This window comes from Somniosus microcephalus, chromosome 3, assembly GCF_052327205.1.
Source record: "Somniosus microcephalus isolate GS21.2 chromosome 3, FLI_Smic_1.0, whole genome shotgun sequence".
NCBI lineage: Eukaryota > Metazoa > Chordata > Chondrichthyes > Squaliformes > Somniosidae > Somniosus > Somniosus microcephalus.
The window spans coordinates 87,512,403-87,536,868 of record NC_140989.1 but is presented as its reverse complement, the minus strand read 5'-3'; the positions used below and the strand labels follow the sequence as shown (position 1 = coordinate 87,536,868).

The following is a 24,466-nucleotide window of genomic DNA, read 5'->3' as shown; positions in this document are numbered from 1 at the left end:
TTTCCTAACAGTGGGGCCTTGGTTCTTTGTGGACTTTCCTGCTGCCTGCCCTTGTTACAGCCAATCCACGGCACCATCAGTTGAAGCCTGGGACAGGATAACAAAGTGAAGCCACTGAAGTTCTGGGATGGAAGGAGAGGACCTAGTATTGGCCTTCTTTCCCTCTAATTTAGCCTGAAACAATTACTTTTGTAGGTTTTAGCTAATTCCTAAAAAAAATAATTTCCCCTTTGCAGTTCTACTGTCACCTTTAAATTGCTGGCCAGCTCCCCTGGTGCTGCAACAAATCTCAGAAGTGACTTGATTCACAGTACATTACAAATTTCATTGGGAATGAAGTCAGCACAGGCTTCATACCTTGTAGTGTAATGAGAACTCTAGCTCCTTCTTTTCAGTTTGCTGCTTTAATTCGTTTAGTCTGAAAAGTAAAGATCAGCAATGAATTACTATTCAACATCAAATGTTTTTACCATCTGTATCGGTAAATTTAATGCATCTTTTCTTGCACATATTTGTAATTGATAACCTGTTCACAGAATAAGTCCTGTGTGTTCTAAACAAAAGACATTAGTGATCATCAGGGATTAGATAAAAGATCGTATTTGCATGAAGATTTAAGACACATTTGTTAAATGCATGCTTAATAATACATTTTTAATTTATTAATTCAAAAAATGCTAGCACCACACAAACCTTTATCTGGATCTGCCTTTTCTTAGGTAATAGGAATTGAATTTACCATTTCAAATTTAGTTAATTCTATAGAATACCTGGTTGTACGCATAATAGAGCAGATAAAACAAAGTAATTCTGTTCATTCCTTTAGCCAGGTCTTTCTTTGTTTTGTTGCAGTAAAGTGGTCCTTAACCTCACCGGTATGTTCAAAGGAAGTTGAGAAATTGGAAAGGACTATAGTAGGGTTCTGTGTGCAATTATTAACAAGATTACTTAAACTTCTTCTTAAACGGGTTGATTATACAAAGCAAGACATGGCTTTAAAAATCTGTCAATTACAGACTTAAAAAAAATTAAACAACAACAATGAAGGTGATATTTAAACTAACTGTCATGGGTTCAAAGTAAGTATAGAGTCCCTGTTCATGACTAAGGTTTAGCAATATTAACATTTTAATACTGCTATTAATATTATTGATGGCATACTTGTTAGTCTGCTTTTTTCTTGTAAAATTATTTTGCCTTTCTTATCTGTTACTAACATGCTTAATAACTAACATGTCATTCATGGAATGTGTCATTCTACTAACCGTTACCTTAATCAAATAATGTACTAACATGGTAGTGATCATCATATTTTTGAGTAACAATCGTTATTCTGTTCACAGTTTTAATTTCCTTTCTCCCCCCCTTCTCCGCAAAGCACTCAGGCATCGGACACGCTATGGTAAACAAACTACATTGTTCGGTAGATATCATTCTAATTGTTTCTTAGTTTGGGTTTGCCGTGTGTTTTCTTTCTTTACTGTAGACATCATTAACAAAAGAGGAACTGGGGTTGGTACTCTTCTGCTTACTTTGAAATCCTTCTTTCATCTGTTGTTGACCTTCTTTATCTGTTTCTATCAAATTCTATTTAAACTACTTCAGGGGCATCATAAAAGTTACAAGCGGTTGCATCAAGCTGTGGTTTTCGGGGGATCAAGCTAAATGGTGGCTGGCCCTGGGTTCACTGGCTCAGCCAGTTCCTGACCATACACAATGCATGGCATGAAGACGTGGACTGGGAATGTCTGAAATGCTACATCCATACATCTGTTCTTCGTTGCAAGCAATTTTGGTGTCTTACCTTCTTTTCAGTTTGCTCTTGCATGTGCACATCAGTTTGTAAGACCTGAGTGTGCTTCTTACTTCAATTGTTTTCCAGCAGGTTTTCTTTTATGCACGTTTCTTTTTTTTTAACAAAAAAAAGAGGAAAGATTAAAAAGGGCAGTTGCACGATCAAATAAAGCTAGAGCTCTGTTGGTAGTGCTTACAGTGATGGTAATACGGTAGTTGCTCCTATTAGCTTGTGCTTTGTCTGATGGGATTTATATTTCAACCAGCTGCACGTTTTTAATCTTTAAACGCATATATTAGATAAACTTACTAATATTTACATTTAACTCACCTAACTTACGAAACATTCTACTAACACCGTTTTTGTGTCTGCTAAAACAAATTTTTGTTGCATTAGGGAAAATATTAACATCAATTTTCTATTTGGCTAACTTTTTTCTAAAGTAGTCTAGATCTTTTTGGGGGGTGTTATTGGACCAGCAGCTGAGAGCACTGAGACTAAACAGACATGAAAATGGGTTGCTGTCTGCAGGTCTTACACAAGAACCTGAACTAGAGGCTTTTACCTTCATATGAATATTGCATCTTTTCCTTGTGTTTTGTTATGTAGGTGACAATCTCAGTAGATGGAATACTGACAACAACGGGCTACACACAGGAGGATTACACCATGCTAGGCTCTGATGACTTTTTCTATGTCGGAGGCAGTCCTAGCACTGCTGATCTTCCAGGTTCACCAGTCAGCAATAATTTTATGGGTTGCCTGAAGGAGGTAGGTTCATTTTTGAACAGCATAATGTAGGTGGGGAGGTGGAGGGGAATATACTTTTAGCCATAGCCTTAAAAGGTTTGTGTTCACCCCTCTGTGGGTTGGTCATTGATGCGCATCCTCCTCCAGCTGGGAGGAAGAGACGGGGGAGGGGAAACAATGGATCATCTTCACTGGCAGGAAACACAGTTCAAATAGGGTGAGTTGAATAATATAAATTTTCCCCACCCTTCTCCATATAGCAGTCTGACAGAGAACAAACAAAACTCACTTAATTAAGGTAGGCAGAATCAAGTGACTGGCAACTTCTGGATTCCAATTCATGACATCTAGTTTGAAGGCAAGTTTTCAGCTACTTGTGTCACGAATTGTTGCTTGTATTATTTGTTTCCTTCTTAATTATCTTTGCATATTTTTTTCGTGTGAATAATTATTACAGTGACCTAATTAGCAATGAGATGAGAAGATAATGTCAAGGTTTAAGCTCAAGTAAGCCTCATTCATCAGTGCACAGGATTAAGATTGAAAATTGTTGCAGATTAAAATGCAGTCTTTGATCAGAGATACTGATTACATAGATTCTTGGCCTATTCTTTGCTATTCTGTCTTAAAAGCAGCTGTAGAATGATGAATTCTATGACAATTCCAACACTATAATCACAAGATGTTACGGATGTAGAAGTGGAGTTTGATGAATAGAAATACAACTTTTCTTCACTAAATTATGTTTTTAACAATGTTATAGCACTGGTTGAGGTATCTTATTTAACTGTAGTCAAAATGTTACAGTTCAATGGTATAATGCAAAACCTAGAAGTGGTTGGGTGGTAGTCTAGCAAAATGAGAAGAATGATGCTACTTTCAATCGCTGCTCCAAACTACTGCCCAACAACTTTGATGTTTAAACAGTGTCCTGCATGTGGAGACATTGAGGTTGTCTTCTCTGCACAAAAGTGCAAGTCAAGTATAAGTTTTGATTCCTTTGCACAAGCCATTCAAGTCGCTCAATGTGTGGCTCATAAATATTATAATAGTATGCAAATATAAACTTTGGTTGGAACTTTTAAGGAAGTTGATTATTATTTGGCAATTTTCAACCATGTTTTCTTGTGAATGTATGTGTACTGATTTGTAGTAGTACATAGTTTAAAGAAAATCGCACAATCAGGATAGTGCCATTGAAGTAGTTGCAAGTGCGATTTTAACATTGATTCACATCGACTCTACTTCTGATATATTTGCTGCAGAGCTTTAAAATAACACATGGGGCAAAATATCTTTTGCAACAGGAAATGTTCCAGAATGGAGGTTTTCACCCAAGTAATTATATAACAAGTCAAGTTCAGTATAACCTTTGTTTATCAAAGACTGACATCAATGCTTAAACATGCCAATCAAGCCAGCCCAGTCCCCATAAAAAGCATAAAGAGTTGTGCTTTGGAATTAGTGAATGCGCAACAACATTCTTTTGCAAGCACAAGAAACACCACACCTTCATAAAAACTTAGGGAGTAATTTTAACCTAAGTTAAAAAGTTAGAAGGTTAAAAACTTTAACCTAAGTTAGAAAGTAAGTCTAGAGATTCTAAACTGCAAAGTTGTTCAGCAGAACTTGGTGGTGCAAGAGGTTGGCACACTGTCCTTTCACTTCTGGGACCTCAGTTCAAATTTAGAATAGGCTGCTGGAATTTGAAATAAAAACAGAACATGCTGGAAATACTCAGCAGGTCAGGCAGCATCTGTGGAGAGAGAAACAGAGTTAATGGGCTGGATTTTGCCAATGGGGAGCTTTTGGAGGCGGGACTCCCACATGTCGGGTTTTAGTCTCGCCTCCATCGACTTCTGGCCAACCCACACTATTTTCCCTTGATTGACCTTGTGCTTAGCAGGCCAATTAAGGGAAAGCCGGTTACAGAGAACATCAGCGTATGACGTTTCATCTGTCAAAAAGTTTTGACTGATGAATTGTCATCGTTTGACAGCTCTGTGAAGCTGTCAAACACTGACATTCTCTGTAGTTTGATGAGTATTCAAGACTCATCAAACCTCTTTCTTTAGCAGAAATTAGATGGTTGTTGCTTTGGAGAATGCAGCAGCCGTCTGTCATCTCTGCCGCGGAGATGCGAGACTCTCCGCATCCCCAACAATTGAAGCCTGCAGGGAGAAACAAAGGTAAGTAAACTTTTTCTAACACTTTCCACTTACCTCACATACTCACCTCTCCACAATTGCACCCACCACTTACCTTCACAGTGCACTTTTGCACCCCGCAGACCCCCGCAGATCCACTGCTCGCCTCGGTGACCCTGGCGGGGTTCGCAGCCTTCGGGAAGCCCGCACTTGTGTGGGTATAAAATGGGGATAATCCTCTTATCTGCCTGTTAACTACCTGTTAACAGGTAGTTAAGTGGCTGTAATCCCCTTCCCGTCTCCAGGAGATGGGACCAGGCACGGGTCGGCTACCCGTCTCCTTGGGAAGATGGCACAGAGGCGGGTTGGGGGGCGGGATAGGTACCCACCCCCAGATTCTGCCATTTTCCCGGCAGTCCCACCTCCAAATTTGCCTCCCCAGGGCTGGCAAGATCGCGCCCAATCAGGTCGATGACTTTTCATCAGAACTGGAATAAGTTAGAAACAGTTTATAAGCAGGTACAGATGCAGGGATAAAGGCGGAGTGGGGAGAAGGAAAGAACAAAAAGGAAGGTCTGATAGGGTGGAAGGTATGATGGTGCAAGGCAAAGTGGTACTGGGACAATAAAGAAACAAAAGATAAACCCAGAGGAGGTGTAACTGGTTACAGCAGAACCATAACCAGCACCTGCTGTAAGCTTTTTATTTCGACTGGCATTAAATTGACAGCAAGACCAATTCTTTTGAAACAATTTGGAATAAGTTTATTAAACACACAAACTCATGCAAGTTTATTAAACGCACACACTCATGCACATCAAAACAATAGCCTACTGGTATTTATGGACTCTACTCGATTACAACTCGTAAGGTAATGGTGTAGGAGTCTCTGCACTCCTAGCAAAGAATCTATAAACTCACTAGTAGTTAACAAACTGAGTTTAATGTACTAAAACTTTACAAAACAAGAAAATGCAGGAGAAGCTCTAAACAGGTCTATTCACTATCACTCCACACGAGGACTAGCTGGAAACGCCCTCTACCTCTGACGTCATGACGTCATCACGTTTCCCGCCGTTGGGACGTCACATGACCCACGTGATGACGCCATCGCGTCAGATCGCGATTTTGTCGATCTAGCTCTGTTTAACCAGAGCCAACATTAAAAGGTAATAAACATGATTAAAGGCAATTGTACAAGTCACTGTGAGAGTCTCTTAGTGGCTTTGCCACATACGCCCCCCCAGAATTGTCTTTAACGAGAAGAGTCAATCGCTGAGGAGGTCGGACAAGCCTGTTGGACCGACTCCTAAATTCCCGGAGGGAAAAACGCTGAGCAGGCGGCGAGCTGGCAGGTAACATGGCGCTGTCAGGTGTGGCGGCGGCCAGCCGCAGCGCGGAGGCTGCGCCAGCTTGATTGGTCGTTCGAGGTCCAGGTGCGCAGACTTAAGGCGATCGACAGAGATATGATCAGGCTTGCCCCTGACGTCGATCACGAAACTTTTGTCCCCTGCCTGCAAAACCTGGAAGGGCCCTGCATAAGGAGGTGCGAGCGGGGTACGATGGCCGTCTTGGCGCACAAAAATGAACTTGGCCTTCGACAACTTCCCCGGGACGTTGGACGAAGGCAAACCGTGCTGTGAAGTCGGAACTGGGCGGAAACAGCGGGCTGCATCCCGGTGGGTCTCTCTTTGCCTGGCCGCGGAACATGGCCGCGTAGGGGACGGCAGGAATTCACCCGGAACTCGAAGTGGTTGCCCGTATACCATCTCCGCCGCTGCCGACTGGAGATCTTCCTTTGGCGCCGTGTGGAGTCCGAACATCACCCACGGCAGTTTGTCGACCCAGGATGCATCCAGAAGGCTGGCCCTGAGCGACGCCTTCAAGGAACGGTGGAACCGCTCGCACAAGCCGTTCACTTGCGGGTGATAGGCTGTAGTGCAGTGGAGTTTAACGCCCAACACGGAAACCACCTCATTCCACAGTTCGGACGAAAATTGCGGCCCACGATCCGACGAAATATCCGCAGGGACACCAAACTGGGCTACCCATGATGAAACGAAAGCTCGAGCAACATCCGCAGAGGTGGTGGATATCATGCACACTGCCTCCGGCCACCTCGTGGTGTGATCCACCATTGTCAAAAGGTACGTAAAGCCCCGGGACGGTGGAAGCGGGCCCACTAAGTCAATGTGAATGTGATCGAATCGCCGCTCCGGGACCTCAAAGATGGCGAGCGGGGCCCTGACATGCCGCTGCACCTTGGCCCGTTGGCAAACAACACAAGTGTTCGCCCAGCCTCCGGCGTCTTTGCGTATTCCCCTCCATACGAATTTGGAGACCAGCAGCTTTTGCGACGCCCGCACTCCAGGACGCGATAGGCCGTGTATGGCATCGAAAACAGCCTGGCGCCATTTAGACGGGACAATCGGACGGGGTGCACCCAACGAAACATCGCAGAGCAGAGTAGTACCTGCGGAATGGAACGGCACATCCCTCGGCTGGAGGCTGGCTGGAACCGAACGAAAAACCTGGGTCTCCGGGTCAGCCGCTTGGTCAGCCGCCATCTGTGTGTAGTCAATGCCCAATTGGACGGCCGGGATAGGCAATCGGCAACGACGTTGTCCTTATCGGCCACATGCTGGACGTCGGTGGTGAACTCCGATATATACGTCAGCTGCCTTTGCTGCCGAGCCGACCATGGTTCCGCAGACTTGGCCATTGCGAACGTCAATGGCTTGTGGTCAACAAACGCGATGAAGCGGCGCCCTTCGAGGAGGAAGCAAAAATGGCGGATGGCCAAAAACAAAGCCAACAGCTCTCAGTCGAAAGTACTGTAGCGGCGCTCATGCCGTTGTAGCTGGCGGCTAAAAAAGGCCAGAGGTTGCCACGCACCATCGACCCACTGCTCCTGGACGGCCCCCACCACGTAGTCTGACGCGTCCGTCGTGAGGGCGATGGTGGCTCCCGGCAGTGGGTGTGCCAACATGGTCAAGTTGGCGAGCGTAGTCTTCATCTCCTCGAAGGCGCGATCCATGTCTTGCAACCATACCACGGGCTCCTTTCCCGTCGTGCCCCTGAGGGCCTCGTAGAGCAGACGCTTGAGCTGTGCTGCCCTGGGGATGAAACGATGATAGAAGTTCACGATCCCCAGGAACTCCAGTAAGGCTTTCACGGATTTCGGTTTCGGGAACTCCGCGATCGCCTCCACCTTGACTCGAAGTGGCATTGCCCCAGCGGGGGTTATGCGGTGGCCCAGGAAATCAAGTTGCGCTAGGCCGAAACGGCATTTGTCCGGGTTAACGATGAGGACGTGCTGCTGAAGCTGTCGAAAAAGGATCCGAAGGTGCTCGAAGTGTTCCTCCTTGGAGGTGCTGGCAATCAGAATATCATCCAAATAAACAAATAAAAAATCAAGGTGCCGCAGGACTGAATCCATGAGGCGCTGAAACGCCTGCGCTGCGTTCTTAACTCCAAAGGGCATTTGTAGGAATTCAAAAAGTCCAAAGGGGGTAATGACCGCCGTCTTTTCGACATCTTGAGGGTGCACTGGCACCTGGTGGTAACCACGGACGAGGTCGACTTTCGAAAAGATGGACGTCCCCGCCAAATGTGCTTAGAAGTCCTGTATATGGGGAATGGGGTAGCGGTCGGGCGTCGTTATCTCATTGAGGCGGCGATAATCACCACAGGGCCGCCATCCCCCGCCGGGCTTGGGGACGATGTGGAGCGGGGAGGACCAGGGGCTACTGGACCGACGGATGATCCCCATTTTCTCCATCACGGCGAACTCCGCCTTCGCCGCCGCTAGCTTGCTGGGCTCTAAACGGCGCGCCCTGGCATAAACGGGAGACCCGGTAGTCGAAATATGATGCTCCACCCTAAGCCGAAAAGGTGGGCTTCGTCAGCTCGGGGAACTCCTCGAGGAGACGGGCGAAATCATCGGGCAGTGGCCGCGCACATGAAATCATGTGTGACGCAGCCGTGCTGCGCGCCCCTGAAATATCGTCAAGCGTGGAGGCGTGAACGAGGCGTCGATTTTTCACGTCCACCAACAGGCCGTTGGCGCCCAAAAAGTCGGCACCCAACAGGGCCTGCGAGATTTGAGCGGTGATGAAATTCCAGGTAAAAAGCTGTCCACCGAAACAGACTTGGATGAGCCGCTTTCCGCAAGTGCGGATCGAACCCCCGTTGGCCGCTTGCAGAGGGGGACCCCATCCGCCGGACCGAAGGTCGATGACCGAGGCGGGAAGTATGCTGCATTGCGCCCCGTGTTGCATAGAAAACGACGGCCCGAGATGGAGTCGGTTAAGTAGGTGAGATTCCCGGAAGCGCCGATCGCCATCGTGGCCGCGGGGGAAGTACCGGGATTGGCGTGCTTGACTCGCGGCGGTCTATTCGACGGCCTGGTAAAGAAACTGCACGGTGGGCGGCAGTAGCGGGCCTTCGGGCCGAAACGAGCATGGTAGTAATAGTAACCGGTCGTCAGAGGCGCCGTGGTCGGAGCCGGGGCTGGGCTCCTCGTGGCGGGGCGTTGCGTGATGGCGCAGCATTGTTGCCGGGCTGCGTAAATCTTATCCGCCTCTTCGGCGAGCGCGACGCAGGCTGCGGTTTCTGCTCGGGCGAGGGCTGCCTGGACTTGCTCGGGGAGCTGAGTAAGGAACAGCTCGCGAAACAGAAAGCACTGGGGCTCGGACCCCAGGAGAGTCAGCATGTGGCTCATAAGCTGCGAGGGTTTGGAGTCACCTAACCCTGGTAGCGTCAGTAAACGGCGAGCGCGCTCCGCTTTGTTAAGACCAAATACCTGCAGCAATCGTGTCTTGATGGCTACATACTTGTCAGCATTCGGGGGACTCTCCAGAAGGCTGATGATTCTCGGCGCCGTCGAGCTATCGAGGGTGGAGACCATGTGGAGATATCTGGTCTGGTCCTGTACGACGTTGCGGAGTTCAAATTGCGCCTTGGCTTGCACAAACCAAGGGGCCGCCTGTTGTTCCCAGAATTGGGGGAGCTTCAAGGCCACTGCATTGGCCTCCATTCCTGGCCCGTGTTCTGCGTTCACCGCAAAAAACGATTGCGAGGATTCGTGGTCACCAATGTAGGAGTCTCTGCACTCCTAGCAAAGAATCTATAAACTCACTAGTAGTTAACAAACTGAGTTTAATGTACTAAAACTTTACAAAACAAGAAAATGCAGGAGAAGCTCTAAGCAGGTCTATTCACTATCACTCCACACGAGGACTAGCTGGAAATGCCCTCTACCTCTGACGTCATGACGTCATCACGTTTCCTGCCGTTGGGACGTCACATGACCCACGTGATGACGTCATCGTGTCAGATCGCGATTTTGTCGATCTAGCTCTGTTTAACCAGAGCCAACATTAAAAGGTAATAAACATGATTAAAGGCAATTGTACAAGTCACTGTGAGAGTCTCTTAGTGGCTTTGCCACAATGGGTTAGATTTACACAGACTGGTACTTCCCTGAGTTAAGCAATGCACACGGCCTTTTTCTTTGCTTCTTGGTCTGATCTGCAGAGGGAGGGCTTCTTGTTCTTCCGCGTGGTCATCCAGAGAGCGAGAGAGAGAGAGAGAGAGAGCCTTTGGTTCCTTGTTTTTATATCTTTTTAAAGTCCATTGTCTTCTAGTTTAAATTCTTAAGACGCCACAATTGGGTCTTAGATTCTGGCAGTTCTTGATTGGCTTTCCTTTGATCATGTGTCTGTCTGCAGTGGCCGGTACCATTTCTTGCTTAAGTTAATTGTTTGTTAACACCTTTTAGTGGCTCTTGCGTTTCGATGGTGAGTTTCGATGGTGTCTCTGGGGGGGGGGTTATCCTGTTATGCAGATTTCCTTTGTTAAGTTTCGCGCTGTTGCCTTCCCCAGGGGAGATCCATACACATCAAATTTATCTTTATCTTATATTAATAGTCTCGAGTCCATCACACATACAAAACATATATTTTTATTCTTACAGATTCCCCGCCTTGAGGGGGAAATATCCTTATTGACCCCTCAATTGGTTTATTTCCTCAGGGCTCACATATGGTAGTTCAGTTTTCTAAGGAGTTTTCTCAGGTAGCAGATCATGATGATCCCCACCACTACAATTATGGCTTGTATCAGTATCATAAGCATTGAGAGGGTTCTGAGCCAGGGGTGTTGTCCTACATTATACATTGTTTCCCACCATGGGCTGGCTCCTAGCTTTTGTATAGCTCTGCTGTTTATGGCATTGTTCTGTGTCACCTGTATCCATATCATGGTCCTGTGGGAAACCAGATTAGTCTAGTATTTACTCTTTGGCCGTTTTTAACTGGTTAATATGATACCATTTCTTGTACTTAACGCCCTTTTTCCCCGGTAACTGAATCAACTAAACCGCGCGGTTCAATCGGTCTATAATCGTATGCGGTCCCCACCACCTGGGCTGAAAGGCATGCTTCTTTTTCCCATAATTTGGAATCATTACAGTGTCCCCCACCTGATACTCAAAGGGACGTACTTTCTTGTCAAAGTACCTTTTAAGTTGTCTTTTTGACTTCCCCAATTTCATGGCCACAAATTGATTTATCTGATCGGTGTGATCTACCACTTGTTCCAGCCACTTGGAACTACATGGTTCCATTGTCAAGGGGCTCATCCCCGTTAGTGTTAGCTGGCCTGGTGTTCTCATGAATCTCCCTGTCATGGCCTGATATGGGGAGACTCCTGTTGTTTTATGAGGTGTGGACCTCATTGCCACTAAGCACATTGGCAGCATGTTAGCCCATTGAGTGGGGTGGTCCACACACAATTTTTTTAATGTTAACTTGAGGGTCCTGTTCCCCCTTTCGACCCCTCCGGACGATTGGGGGTGGTGAGCAATATGAAGTTTGTGTTTTATCCCCAACATTTCCTGCAGGTGGGTAAAAATCTTACCAGTAAAGTGCAAACCTTGATCACTGTCCACTTGTACCGGTACTCCCCACCTACAAAACACATGATTTAATAGTGTTTTGGCTGCCGTGATTGCGGTGTTGGAGTGGCAGGGGAATGCTTTGATCCACCACCACTAGGGCATGTTGAAAATTTCCTTGCGCTTATGGAAGTGGCCCAATGAAGTCTATCTGGAGGTGAGTCCATGGCCCTTGAGGTGGGGGGTGCACTTTGAAGCAAGGCTCGGTTAGTGCACGTGGGAGGATTGTGCTGCAGGTACAGTAAGCATCGTGCCACATATAGGTTGATTGCTTCCCTCATGGAAGGCCACCAAGCTGTGGATGCTACCTTATAGAAGGTTACTAGGGCCGAATAGTGCCCTGCGGTGGGGTGGGAGTGAAAGAGGGAGAGCAGTTCCTGACCCACCTCTGGTGGAACACACCCCACCGGGTAGGCGTGTGGCTTTCTTTTGGACATCAGCAACTGCTCCACTGAGTCAGGGGCAGTGGCTAGAATGGTATTGGGGGCCCAGGCTGTCGGTTGAGGAAGGGGTCTGCCTTCCTCGTGCCAGGCGCTTACAGCAGCGTATGGCCAGTATTGCTGCTGCAGGGATTTTAAATCTAGGTGATCTGTTGGGGAGCCCTTGCTAACAGCATTGCAGGGCTCAACAACTATATTCTCTATCTCCCCAACAATCGCAGCGTCCTTGGCTGCTCTGTCTGCTCTGGAATTTCCCTCACTATGTGGCCCCCCTATGAAGCAGGGCTGGGATCACTGTTTAAGGTATGACCAGGGCAGGCGTAACCAGGGCCCATGGACCAGGGCCTTACCGTCTATTGTATGGTAGTCATTTTTGTGGTATAGGGGCAAGGTGAGCATGGTGTTTATAGCATAGACACTATCGAACCAAATATTCACGGGTCTACCTGAGGTTTCTTCCATAGCGGTTAGAAGTGCGGTGATTTCTGCATATTGTGAGGACTGTCGTTTGCATCGTCGCTGGATGGTTCTCTCTGGCAATACCACAGTATACCTGGTGTGGGGGGATCCCTCGATGTGATATGAGGACCCATCGATGTAGACATCTGGGGCTCCCTGTATGGGCTCCTTCTGCACAGGATGGGTCTCAAAGTTAATCAGGGGTAGCGGGCATTCATGTGGTTCCACCTCATAAACCAGTGGTAGCAATGTGGTGGGTTTGGAAATGATACCAATGGCTCTTTCCATAAATTCCAGTGTTCATTTGCTCAGGCGCTGCGAGGAAACTAGCGAATCTCCAGGTTTCATCAGTAGGTTCAGAGGCGTGTGAGCGCTGTGAAGAATAGTCGCTTGTAGCCCAGAAATAAAGGTAAAATTATGTACCGCCTTGAAGACGGCCAGCAGGTGGCACTCGCACGCGGTATATATCTTTTCTGCCTCCTGCAGGATTCGAGACACATATGCAATGGTCTGTACTCGACCAGCTCGCGATTGGGGCAGAACTGCGGCTAGGTTTTGTTCTGTGGCCCCGACCTCCAAATGGAAGGGCTGCATGGGATCCGGAGGAACCAGACAGGCAGCCTCTATCACTGCAGTTTTTAATTTGGCCACGGACTGGGTGTGAGCATCAGTCCATGCTGGGCGTATGTCATCACCCTGCAGTTTTATCAAATCATACAGGGGCTTTGCACACTCTGCAAAGCCTGGGATAAAGTTCCTTTGGTACCCCACCAAACCCAAGAATAATCGTAGGGCTGTTTTGGAAGTGGGTAATGGTAGTTGCTGTACTGGCCCAAAAATTCGGGTCGGAGGCTTCCCGCGGGTGCAAGCCTCCGACCTGCACTTACCTAGCGCGCCGGCCATTGTGCTGTGGGCCCGCGTGGTATTCTGATCCTGGGCCTCCTCCAACTGCTGGCGCGCAGTGCTTGTGTATCCCAGGGGCGCAGTTAGTTCGAAGCGTCCCCTGGGATCACGTGGGCCATGGAGAGCCAATGGTAGCAGGGAATGCCCATTCATAAATTTGACAGGAAGAGCTGTCAAAACTATAAATACAAATCAGCCCCAAAACATAACTAAAACTTCAAATAAATTTTTAAAAACACATCACATTTTAAAAATGACTATAAATTACATAAAATAACTATTTTAAACAATAATTTAAATTTTTGAAAAAATTAATTACAGTTTCTAACAGGGCTAAAAATAAACTTACCTTTCTTTAAAGTATTTAAAAATAATAAACCTGTGGAAAAAATGTTTTAATTTTACTTAATTCACCACTTACCTTGTTAAAAGCAGGCCTTGCGACTGCTATTTAAAAGTGTAACTGTTGGAGACTTACCCTCCCGGAGAAAGCTGCAAAAAAAACGTATGTTCCAGGTGCATGCACTGCCTCTCCGGCACACGCGTTCGACCTGTGAATCCCTTCCTTTAAGGGAACGGAAGTTCCAGTTTCCCACGCATGCGCAGTGTATGCACGAAACCGGCACTTTCGTTGGGCCTACGCGTGAGTACCCAGCGTGTACTCACCCGTGGGGACCCTAATTTCTGGGAATATCTCCACCTTGTGGGAGTCGGGGGACGATCCCTTTGGAGAAATGGACACTCCCAGAAAGGTGACCCGTTCTTTTACCAACTGAGCCTTACGGGGATTCACCTTTAGTCCCGCCTGAGCCAACAATGTCAACAGTTCGTGCAAAAGGGACAGATGCTTCTCCATGTTATCGGTTGCCAGCAGTAGATCGTCCACATACTGTAGCAAGCTGGTGGGGTGGGAAAAGTCTTTTAAAACTGCAGCCATTCTTTTGTGGAAGATCGTGGGGGCATTGTGGAACACCTGAGGCAGGCATGTCCAAGTGTATCTCTGGTCCTCAAATGTGAAAGCGAATTTGTACTGGTCCTCCCTTTTAACAGGGATACTCCAGAATACATTGGTGATGTCGAGGGTCGAGGAGTACTTGGAACCAGCAGGAATTTGAATAATATGGTGGGAGCTTCTCTTGCTAGCGGTGAGCGGGCTGGCGTTACAGATTTTAACTTTCTGTAATCAATAATCAGTCGCCAGCTGCTGTCGGGCTTGTTAACTGACCAGGTGGGTGAATTGGTTGTGAAAGTGCCTGTCCTAACAACACCCTGCTCGACTAGGGATTTTATGGTGTCTCGGATATAAGGGTAACTCTCCCTTGGGATGGGGTACTGTTCAGTGAATGAGTGGGGGGGGTGCCTCAATAGACACTTCGCCTGCCATTTTTCCACAATCGTGCTTGCAGGTGTTCCTGAATTATTTTTGCCACAGCTTCATTTTCGCTCCCCGGAGGGTCATACTTGGATGGCTTTTTAATAACAAAAACAGAGTGAGCATCTGAAATTTCTATCACTTTTGCATTATTTCTCAATCCCATCCAAACACAGTCCCGATTGCAATCTATTACTGCACCATACTGATCAAACACATTAGTCCCTAAAATTCCCCTTCCATCGGGGGTGGTCATCAGCATCAGCGCTGGGACCTTACAGGTGAGGCCTCCCAACTGAAGTTCAGAGGCCTTCCCTGTATACGCGGTGGTGTTATCACCATTAAACCCTTTAAGGCCATACAACCTGTGCCCACCACTGCATGGTGTTCAGGGTATGGGATGTGGATGATGGTAACGGCTGAGCCAATGTCTATAATCATAACCTGCTGCCGGCCCCCTTTTAAGACAACAAGGACTACTGGTCTCCCGCTACCATTACGTCAGAACCCCACTTCCAACTAATCTTTGGGGGCCAAACCCCATCATAGGGTGGATCTTTGGAGGGGTCCCTCCAATGGGTGTGCATTGACGGTAGGATTTTGCATTCCCAACGGGTGTGCATTGACGATAGGATTTTGCATTCCCAACGGGTGTGCATTGGTGATTGCGTGCACCGGTAAATGATTTTGCATCTCCCCCGTGACAATTTGGGCTTTCATGAGGGTTATCAACTGGTCCAGTCATTGATTCTTCCCAGAGGGCTTGGATTCGTCCTTTTTTAGAAGAGTAACTAACTGAGCCAATTGTTGTTCCATTCCAGAAGGTTTGGGTTCATCCCTTGGGAGGTATCTATGCGTTGCATCGTGGTCCGGTGCCTGTCTGGGTCTCCTGCAGTGTTTTGCTAGGTGATCTTCCTTCTTACAATTAAAGCACACATCAAATTTATCTTTATCTTATATTAATAGTCTCGAGTCCATCACACATACAAAACATATATTTTTATTCTTACACGGCTGTCTGAGAAAATGGCAGTGGTGGTTATGATCTGAAGTTGTTGAACTCAATGTTAAGGTTAGAGGGCTGTAAAGTGCCTAATCAAAAGAAGAGGTGCTGTTCCTCTTGCGTTGATCTTCATTGGAACAGTGCAGGAGGCTGAGGTCAGAGTGGGAGTGGGGAGGAGAATTAAAGTAGCAAGCAACCGGAAGCTCAGGGTCACGCTTTCGGACTGAACGTAGGTGTTGATCTAACCTGCGTTTGGTCTCCCCAAAGTTGAAGAGACTGCATCATGAGCAGCAAATATTGTATATTAAGTTGGAAGAAGTACAAGTAAATCGTTTCACCTGGAAGGAGTGTTTGGGGCCCTGGACGGTGAGAAGGGAAGAGGTGAAGGGGCAGGTGTGACATCTCCTGCACTTGCATGGGAAGGTGCAGGGGAAGGGGAGCTGATGTTGGTGTGATTGAAGAGTGAACCAGGGTGTCGCAGAGGGATCAGTTCCTTCAGGATGCTGAAACGGGAGGGGAAGATGTGTTTGAAGGTGGCAACACTCTAGAAGTGGTGGAAATGGTGAAAGATGATCCGTTGGATGTGGAAGCTGGTGGGGTGGAAGATGAGGATAAGGGGAATCCTATTATGGTTCAGGGAGGGAGGGGAAGGGGTGAGGGCAGAAGTGCAGGAAATATGATGGACACAGTCGAGGGCCCTGTCAACCACAGTGGAGTGGAGAGGAGCACTGGTGTGGAAGGTGGCATCTTCAGAACAGATGCGACAGAGACGAAGAAACTGGGAGAATGGACTAGAGTCTTACAGGAGGCGGGGTGGGAGGAAGTGTAGTCAAGGTAGCTGTGGGAATTGATAGGCTTATATAGATATTGGTGGACAGCCTATCCCCAGAAATGGAGATTGTAATGTCCGAGGATCAATAATACTCAGACTGCAGGAGAACAATAAAACAGGTATTTACTGAACAGAGAGTAATTCAAGACTGAAATACAGAAGCCTGCTATGGCTTTATATACAGGGGTGGTCACTGCCGGTACTGCAGTATAGAATCAGTTCTTCTCTTAAAGGCACATACACAACAATTCCTCCCCTTTTAGATAAACAGTACATAACATTCATTTAACAACTAAATAATAACTAATTACAATTACAATTTTCTCTGTACTATATACATCAACTGAAATAATCATTTATAAGTTCAGTCTTTGAGGAGGCTTCCTGATCCTGATTGGATAGCGCCTTTCTTGAGTATCCTGTTCTTGCGGCGGAGTTGATTCTGGCTCATTGTCATTGGTTGGTTCGTCAGCTTCCAATACCACTGCTTCTGAGGTAGACGCAATCTGTACTTCGGGTTGATTACCAGGTGCCCCTGCTCGTGGTATGGGTTTGGCTTGTTCCTGTGACTCTGGAATCTGGTAAGCATGGCGTCTCACGATGCTCTCTCCAACGTCCACTGTGTACATTAGTGGTCCCTGCTGTGTGCATATCGTTCCTGGCTGCCATTTTTCTGTTCGGTAGTCGCGGGCCAAGACTGGTTGCCCTATCTTGAAGCTCCTGGTTGGCTTCTCATTTATGTGCTGGAATTGCTTATCCTCAACATCTCGTCTTATGTTTAGTTTGAGCAAATCCAGGCGACATCTTAGCCTTCGGTTGAAGAACATTATGGCTGGAGCTTGGTTGGTGACTGCATGTGTCGCATTCCGGTAAGCAAACAAGAAATTATCCACCTTGTGTTGTAGTGGTATGTCGTCATTATGCATTGCCTTTATGGCCTTTTTAAAGGTCTGAACAAACCTCTCAGCCAATCCATTTGTGGCTGGATGATATGGGGCAGATGTGTAATGCTTCACCCCATTATTCCTCAGAAACCTCCGGAAATCCTCTGACACAAACTGTGGCCCATTGTCGGAGCAAATCTGTTCTGGCAAGCCATTCCTGGCGAAGATGGTCCATAGTAGGACTGCAATAGTTTTCTCCGTGGTGGTGGAGGACATTTTGATGACCTCTGGCCATTTCGAATGGGCGTCCACAGCGATTAGGAACGTTGAGTCCATAAATGGACCAGCAAAATCAATGTGTACCCATTGCCATGGAGATGAGGGCCACTCCCATGGATGTAGCGGGGCCTGTGGTGGAGCGTTTTGGACCTTCTGGCATCCTGTGCATCTCTTGGTCATATCCTCGATTTCTTTATCGATTCCCGGCCACCACACAAACGCCCTGGCTAGGCTCTTCATTTTTACCCCTCCCAGATGACCCTCATGAAGCTCATTGAGCACTCTATCTCTCAACTTGGGTGGAATTACCACTCGGGATCCACACATCAAGGTCCCCCAGCACACTGACAGCTGTTCTCTCCTTGGCGAGAATGCTGGCAACAGTGAGTCGCCATGTGCTGGCCATCCCTTCACCGTCAAATCATAGACCCGAGAGAGTGTCGGGTCATTTCGGGTTTCCTTCTCTATACTTGAGTTTGTAACAGGTAGACATTCGACTATGGTCACATGGAATATCTCAACAGGGTCCACTGCAGGTGCTTCCTCCACCGTAGGCAACGGTAGGCGCGACAGCCCATCAGCATTTCCATGCTGTTTCGTATCCTTGTACTCTATGTCGTACTGATGTGCCCCTAGAAAAAGTGACCATCTTTGCAGCCGTTGCGCCGTCAACACCGGAACGCCCTTCTTTTGGTTAAAATGGAGACCAGGGGCTGATGATCAGTCAGTAGGGTGAATTTCTGCCCGTGCAGATAGTGATTGAACTTCTTCACCCCTCACACCAGGCTGAGGGCCTCCCTGTCAATCTGGGCGTAGTTACGCTTGGCTGAGGTTAACGAGCGCGACGCAAAGGCTATTGGCCTCTCTGAACCGTCAGGGAATTTGTGTGACAGCACCGCTCCGATGCCGTAGGGAGACGCATCACATGCTAACCGAATCGGTAGTGTTGGATTGTAGTGGGCCAATACTTCTTTTGAAGTGATTAGGCATTTACATTTCTGAAAGGCACGCTTACACTCATCACTCCATTTCCATGTTACTCCAGTTTGCAGTAGGGCGTTCAGTGGGTGCAGAATTGTGGATAAATTCGGCAAGAACTTATGGTAGTAGTTCACCAACCCGAGGAACGACCTCAGTTGGACACATTTTCCGGTGCTGGAGCCTTGACTACAGCCTCAATCTTGTCCGGCGACTTATTCAACCCTTCCTCATCAATCATGTGGCCACAATACTGTAAAGTCTGTGGGTTGTGCAGTTAATAAATACACAGACTTCAGAAGTAACAAACAAACAGGTCTTTACTATTCGAAGGTCAGGGCGAATCTGCCCCAGCAATCCTGCCACAACACTTATATACTGGTGTGGTCACTATCGGTATTACAGTATACAGAAGCCAACAAGTAGTGCCACCCCTAAAGTAGTTCTCTTAAAGGTGAACGGTTACATACAATAGTTTCCTTAAAGGTAGACAGGTACATACACTACAAATACGAGATTTGTCTCCTGAAGAACTCGCATTTGGGGCGGTTGGCTCGTAGCCCATATTCCTGTAATCTCGTGAGCACCTGCTCCAGGTTGGCAAGGTGTTCACTGTCATTTTCGTCCGTAACCAGGATGTCGTCCAAATAACACTGGGTCCCCGGGATCCCTTGCAGGACTTGTTCCATCACCCTCTGCCAAATAGCCGGGGCTGATGCTACCCCGAATACCAGTCGATTGTACTGGTAAAGGCCTTTGTGAGTGTTTATCGTGAGGTATTTCCTAGACGCTTCTTCCACCTCCATTTGTAGATACGCTTGGGCCAGATCAATCTTTGTAAAGCGTTTCCCTCCAGATAGTGAGGCGAAAATATCTTCTATCCGTGGAAGTGGATATTGTACTGTGTGCAGGACTGGGTTCACAGTTACCTTGAAGTCCCCACAGATGCGAACCTTCTTCGGTTCCCCAGGCGTGCTGCTCAGTGATTTCTTCATTACAGGAATGATGGGTGTGGCCCACTCGCTCCAGTCCACCTTGGACAGCACACCCGAATGCTCCAGACTCTCCAGCTCTGCTTCAACGGCTGGGCGGATCGCGTAAGTCTGGCCTTAAAAAATTTTGGGTTTGCGTTATCTTCGATTTTTATCGTTGCCGTTACTCCTTTTAGAGTCCCAAGTCCTTGTTGGAACACCTCTTTCGCGTCAGTTAGAATTTTTGACAGTCGTCCAGGTGTGACGTCATCATCCTTTTTATCAGTCACAGTTAGCGCCTGAATGGAATGCCAATCCAATTGTATTTTTTGGATCCATTCACGTCCCAATAATGGTGGTCCTCCATCTGGTAGTGTATATAGATACAGTTTCTGTGTTTCCTTGCCGTTGTATTCAACTGGCACCCTTATTTTTCCTCTGGGGTAGACTTTTTGCCCCGTGTATGTCTTCAATACAATGGACGTGTCCTTCAAGGGTATGTGTGAGAATAGCCGCTCATAGTCTCGTCGATTCATGACAGTTAGGGCTGATCCTGTGTCCAATTCCATCTTTACTGGGGACCCTGCTATCATGAGGGTGACCCAAATGGTTTGGTGATCCTCCTTTGCAATCACGTTGTGTAACTTTAGACAAATTAGTCTCCTGCTCCCGGAGTCCTTATCACTCTCCTGATCTTCCGAACTACTGTCTGTCAATTTCTTTACATTCTTGTACTTTTCCTTAGTAGTTATTATAGTGTTGGTTTTCTTTCCCGACCTGCAGACTCTTGCTATGTGTCCCATTTTCCCACATTGCCTGCATTCTTTGTCCTTAACCCAGCAGTCCTTCTGATCATGGGTTGTTCTGCCGCAGCGATAGCACTTTTCTGCTCCATACGCCATTTCGTTAGCGCTGTATTCCTGTGGTTTCTGTTGTATTTCCGCAGCTCCCCGTGCTGCTGCTTCGTAGGAGACTGCCACGCTGAAAGCCTGTTCTAGCGTCAGGTCCTTTTCCGAAAGTAGTCATTTCTGGGTTCCTTCACTCTGGAGCCCGCAGACAACCTTATCCCGCAAGGTGTCTGCCAGTCCTGCTCCGAACTGGCAGTGCTTCGATAACTTGCATAGTTCGTAAGATAGTCAGCATTGCTCTCATCTTTGTGCTGGTTTCTTTTATGGAACTTGAATCTTTCTGCTATCAGCAGCGGCGTAGGGTTTAGGTGTTCCGGCAAGATATTAACAATCTCTTCAAAACTTTTCTCCATTGGTTTAGCTGGGGTAATTAAATTCCGCAATAGGCCGTACGTTCTCGCGCCCATCAAATTTAATAATACCGACACCTTCTTTCCATTGGCCACCTCATTGGCATTGCAGTACACTTCAATTCTTTCCACATACGTGGTCCAGTCTTCTACCTTGTTGTCGAAAGCAGTGATACTGCCACTCTTCGGCATCTTGGGTGATTTTAAATGGCGCCTCCCGCGCTTTTCCTTCTTCCCCAATGGAATAAAATGGCGCCTCCCGCGCTTTTCCTTCTTCCCCTTGCTGCCACGCTGCTCCTAGCGTTCTACAGGGTAATGGCGGCGACCCGCGGCTTCGGCGTGTCTCACTTTTCCTTCCCCGCATTCTATCCTCTCCACGCTGCCCTGTTCTTGAGCACCGACCGTGCCCTGTGCGCTCCACCCTCTCTCCCTACCGACGACGCTGCACGGCCCCTTTGCAGAGCCGCTCGATCGAGCCCGAGCCCGCCGCAGTCCGGAAGGGTCAGCGCACTACCTGCTACCAGCACGACTTGCTGGAACACCTCGACTGGGGAGCCAGGCCCAGCTCTCCACAGCCTCCCCTGCAACTCTCCGATGGATCCCTGGGCGGTTGCCCGCGGTCGACGCCCGCCGTTCTGACTTCGACCTCCAAGAAGCTTCTCTTCAGGGAAAAGATCCCCGTGAGGTGATGCAGTACTGCAGGTGAGTTCAAACCTGCCCGTCGCCAGTGTAGTGTCCGGGTATCAATAATACTCAGACTGCAGGAGAACAATAAAACAGGTATTTACTGAACAGAGAGTAATTCAAGACTGAAATACAGAAGCCTGCTATGGCTTTATATACAGGGGTGGTCACTGCCGGTACTGCAATATAGAATCAGTTCTTCTCTTAAAGGCACATACACAACAGAGATAGAGAAGTCGTGGAAAGGAAGGGAATAGTTGGAGATGGACCATGTGAAGGTGAGGGAGGGGTGGAAATTCTAAAAAAAGATGAGGGAGGGGAACTGAGTAGGACTGGCACAAAGAATGTTCCATGTTTCCCATGAAAAGCAGGCATAGCCAGGACCCATACTGGTTCCCAGAGTGACACCTTTTATATGGAGGAAGTGAGTGGAGTGAAAGGAGAAGTCAGGCGGAGGAGGGTGGTGGTGGATGCCGTTTGTTAGGCCTCCATTCTAGGAAGAAGCAAGAGGTCGACAGGCCATCCTGGTGTGATGGAGGTGTAGAGGGACTGGATGTCCATGGTGAAAAGGAGACAGTGAATCATGCTGAATCAAGGTTCCCAAGTGAAATGAGTTTTTGCAATCTCAATCCAGTTCTTAATAGAAACAAGTACTTCCAACAGAATTGCTCAGGTATTGGCACTAAATTGGAAATCTCACTTGGATTGTCCGTATGGATGACTGGGTTGTGCAATAAATTGTAATCCTAGTGCAGTGAAGGGTGTATTTCTGAGGCTGTGATTAAAGTACTTTGCTGAGACAGAATATGGGGAGCTTTGTCCTCTATCAGTCTGTGCTAAATCTGCAAAAAATCTAAACAGAGAAGATTTACTGACGGAATATGTTATATTTATTACTGGGAAAACATGCTTTGTAATACAGGTTGAACGTCTCGAATCCGGCAACCTCCGGACCGAGGCCGAGCTGGTTTGCGTGTTTTTCCGGACTTCGGAACGTGTCCGGAAATATCGCAACCTGGGCTCGGGCGTTTCAGGACTTCAGACATCAGAAACACGTTCCGAGTCCGGAAATGCCTGGGCCCGACTGGTGGCAGAAACAGGGTGTCCGGATTCCGGAACATTTTACAGATTCCGGACGACCCTGCCACCAATCGTCCCAGAGTCCGGATTCTGGAACATTCCAGATTCCGGAACCCATGGATTTTGGGCGTTCAACCTGTATTTAATACTATGCTCCTTAAATTAAGAAGGCCCCAATCTTATGGTTCTAGTGCTATTTCTCAATTAGCAAATGTATTCAAAAAATGTTGTTCTCAAATATTATTTCAATTATCAATAAATTCATTAGCCTAAAAATTTGACTGGGCAGTGCCCATTTTTCAGGCGTTAAATGACTTCTTAAGCCTTCAATATGGTGGGCAGGAAGTGCACGCTCATTCTGAGCCAGAAGTGTCCTGCCCACAATGTTGTTGGCAAAAAAAAGTTGCCGTCCAGGGCATATGCAAATGATGAGGCCGAACGCCTGTTTGAAGCCTCCTCTGCAATATTGGTTTGTTCTGATTCAGCCAGTGACAGATGCATTCAGGAACACCAAGTTTACATGTGCCCTTACAGACGATCCTTAAAGGGACCACTGCATGCTGAAACCAACACGATAAGATTTTAAAGTATGCTTACCTGAGTGCACCTCCCAACCTCGCATTAAAATCATGTGGGCTGCTGCTTGCCACCGTGCCCAGCTCCACCGCCCCCAACACATCGCAACCTCACCCCTCACCATCCGGCCGTTGCCCTCCCCGATCCTCGTCTCTGCCCTCACCGTTCACCACTCACCGCTAGTCGACCTCCTGACCACTGCTACCCTCCTGACCCGATTACTCTCCCGCTAGAACTGATCGCCTCCCTTCCTTTAACGACCTACCTGAGGGCTGCTGCCGGCGAGTTGCCTGGGACACTGATTGGGTTCTGTAGCTCGCCCGAGGCTCAATATCATGTGTGCCTTGGGCCTATCCATTTAGGTGCGTGGATTGCTCCCGGTGCTCCCGGCGCGCCCATTTTTGAGCACACTCAAATTTCTATGCCAATGAATTTTGTGCACAACGTATTTATGTTGGTTGGCAAAACGCAGTCATGCCAGTATGTAATTGTGCACACAGAGCTGGGTGAATCTACGCAAAGGAGTGGCGATGGGAATTTGTTGAGAGTAGGAATTCGGTGCAGGGGGGAAGGAGGTGCTAAGTACTTTAAATCAAGAGGCAACCGTAAATATATAAATAATCAAAGTAATTAAGTAGATCTAAGGGGATAAAATTAATTAAGTAGAGAATACCAACATTAAAAGGTTCCGAATTGCATTAAATAAAAATCTGGTATATATAACTAATTGAATAATAATAAATAGGAGGATACTAAACTAAAAACACATATATAACATAAGTAGTGAGACTTCTAAGTAAAATGATGGGACAGCTGAGATCCGTTGCCTGCAATTCCTGTGCCATGTGGGAACCCCAGCACGCTTCATGTGTTCTGGATAACCACATGTGCAGGACGTGCCTCCAGTTGCTCAAACTCAAGCTCAGGGTTTCTGAGCTTGAGGAGCAGCTTTCAAAGAGGAGATGGTTCGGGTACAGAATAGACACATTCCCACGAGGGGAATGGAAGGGCATCCAAAGTTGGAGCTCCTTGTAAGACAAAAGACATAGAGATTAAAATGAGACAGAAAAAGGAGGTTTATGACAAACGTAAAGTTC

The 24,466-nt window shown here is 47.3% G+C and overlaps 1 protein-coding gene across 13 annotated transcripts in view; it reads left to right on the top strand.

Moving 5' to 3' along the window:
* The window catches only part of nrxn1a (neurexin 1a), a 2,435,560-nt gene that overhangs the window by 751,301 nt on the left and 1,659,793 nt on the right, over nucleotides 1–24,466 (top strand). For 9 of the 13 annotated variants that reach the window (XM_085981317.1, XM_085981310.1, XM_085981313.1 and 6 more), the window contains 2 exons: nucleotides 1,379–1,402; nucleotides 2,405–2,566. In XM_085981317.1, coding sequence (XP_085837443.1) covers nucleotides 1,379–1,402; nucleotides 2,405–2,566 — 186 coding nt within the window. The remainder of the gene's footprint in view (nucleotides 1–1,378; nucleotides 1,403–2,404; nucleotides 2,567–24,466) is intronic. The other 4 variants (XM_085981316.1, XM_085981318.1, XM_085981315.1 and 1 more) reach the window with 1 other exon arrangement.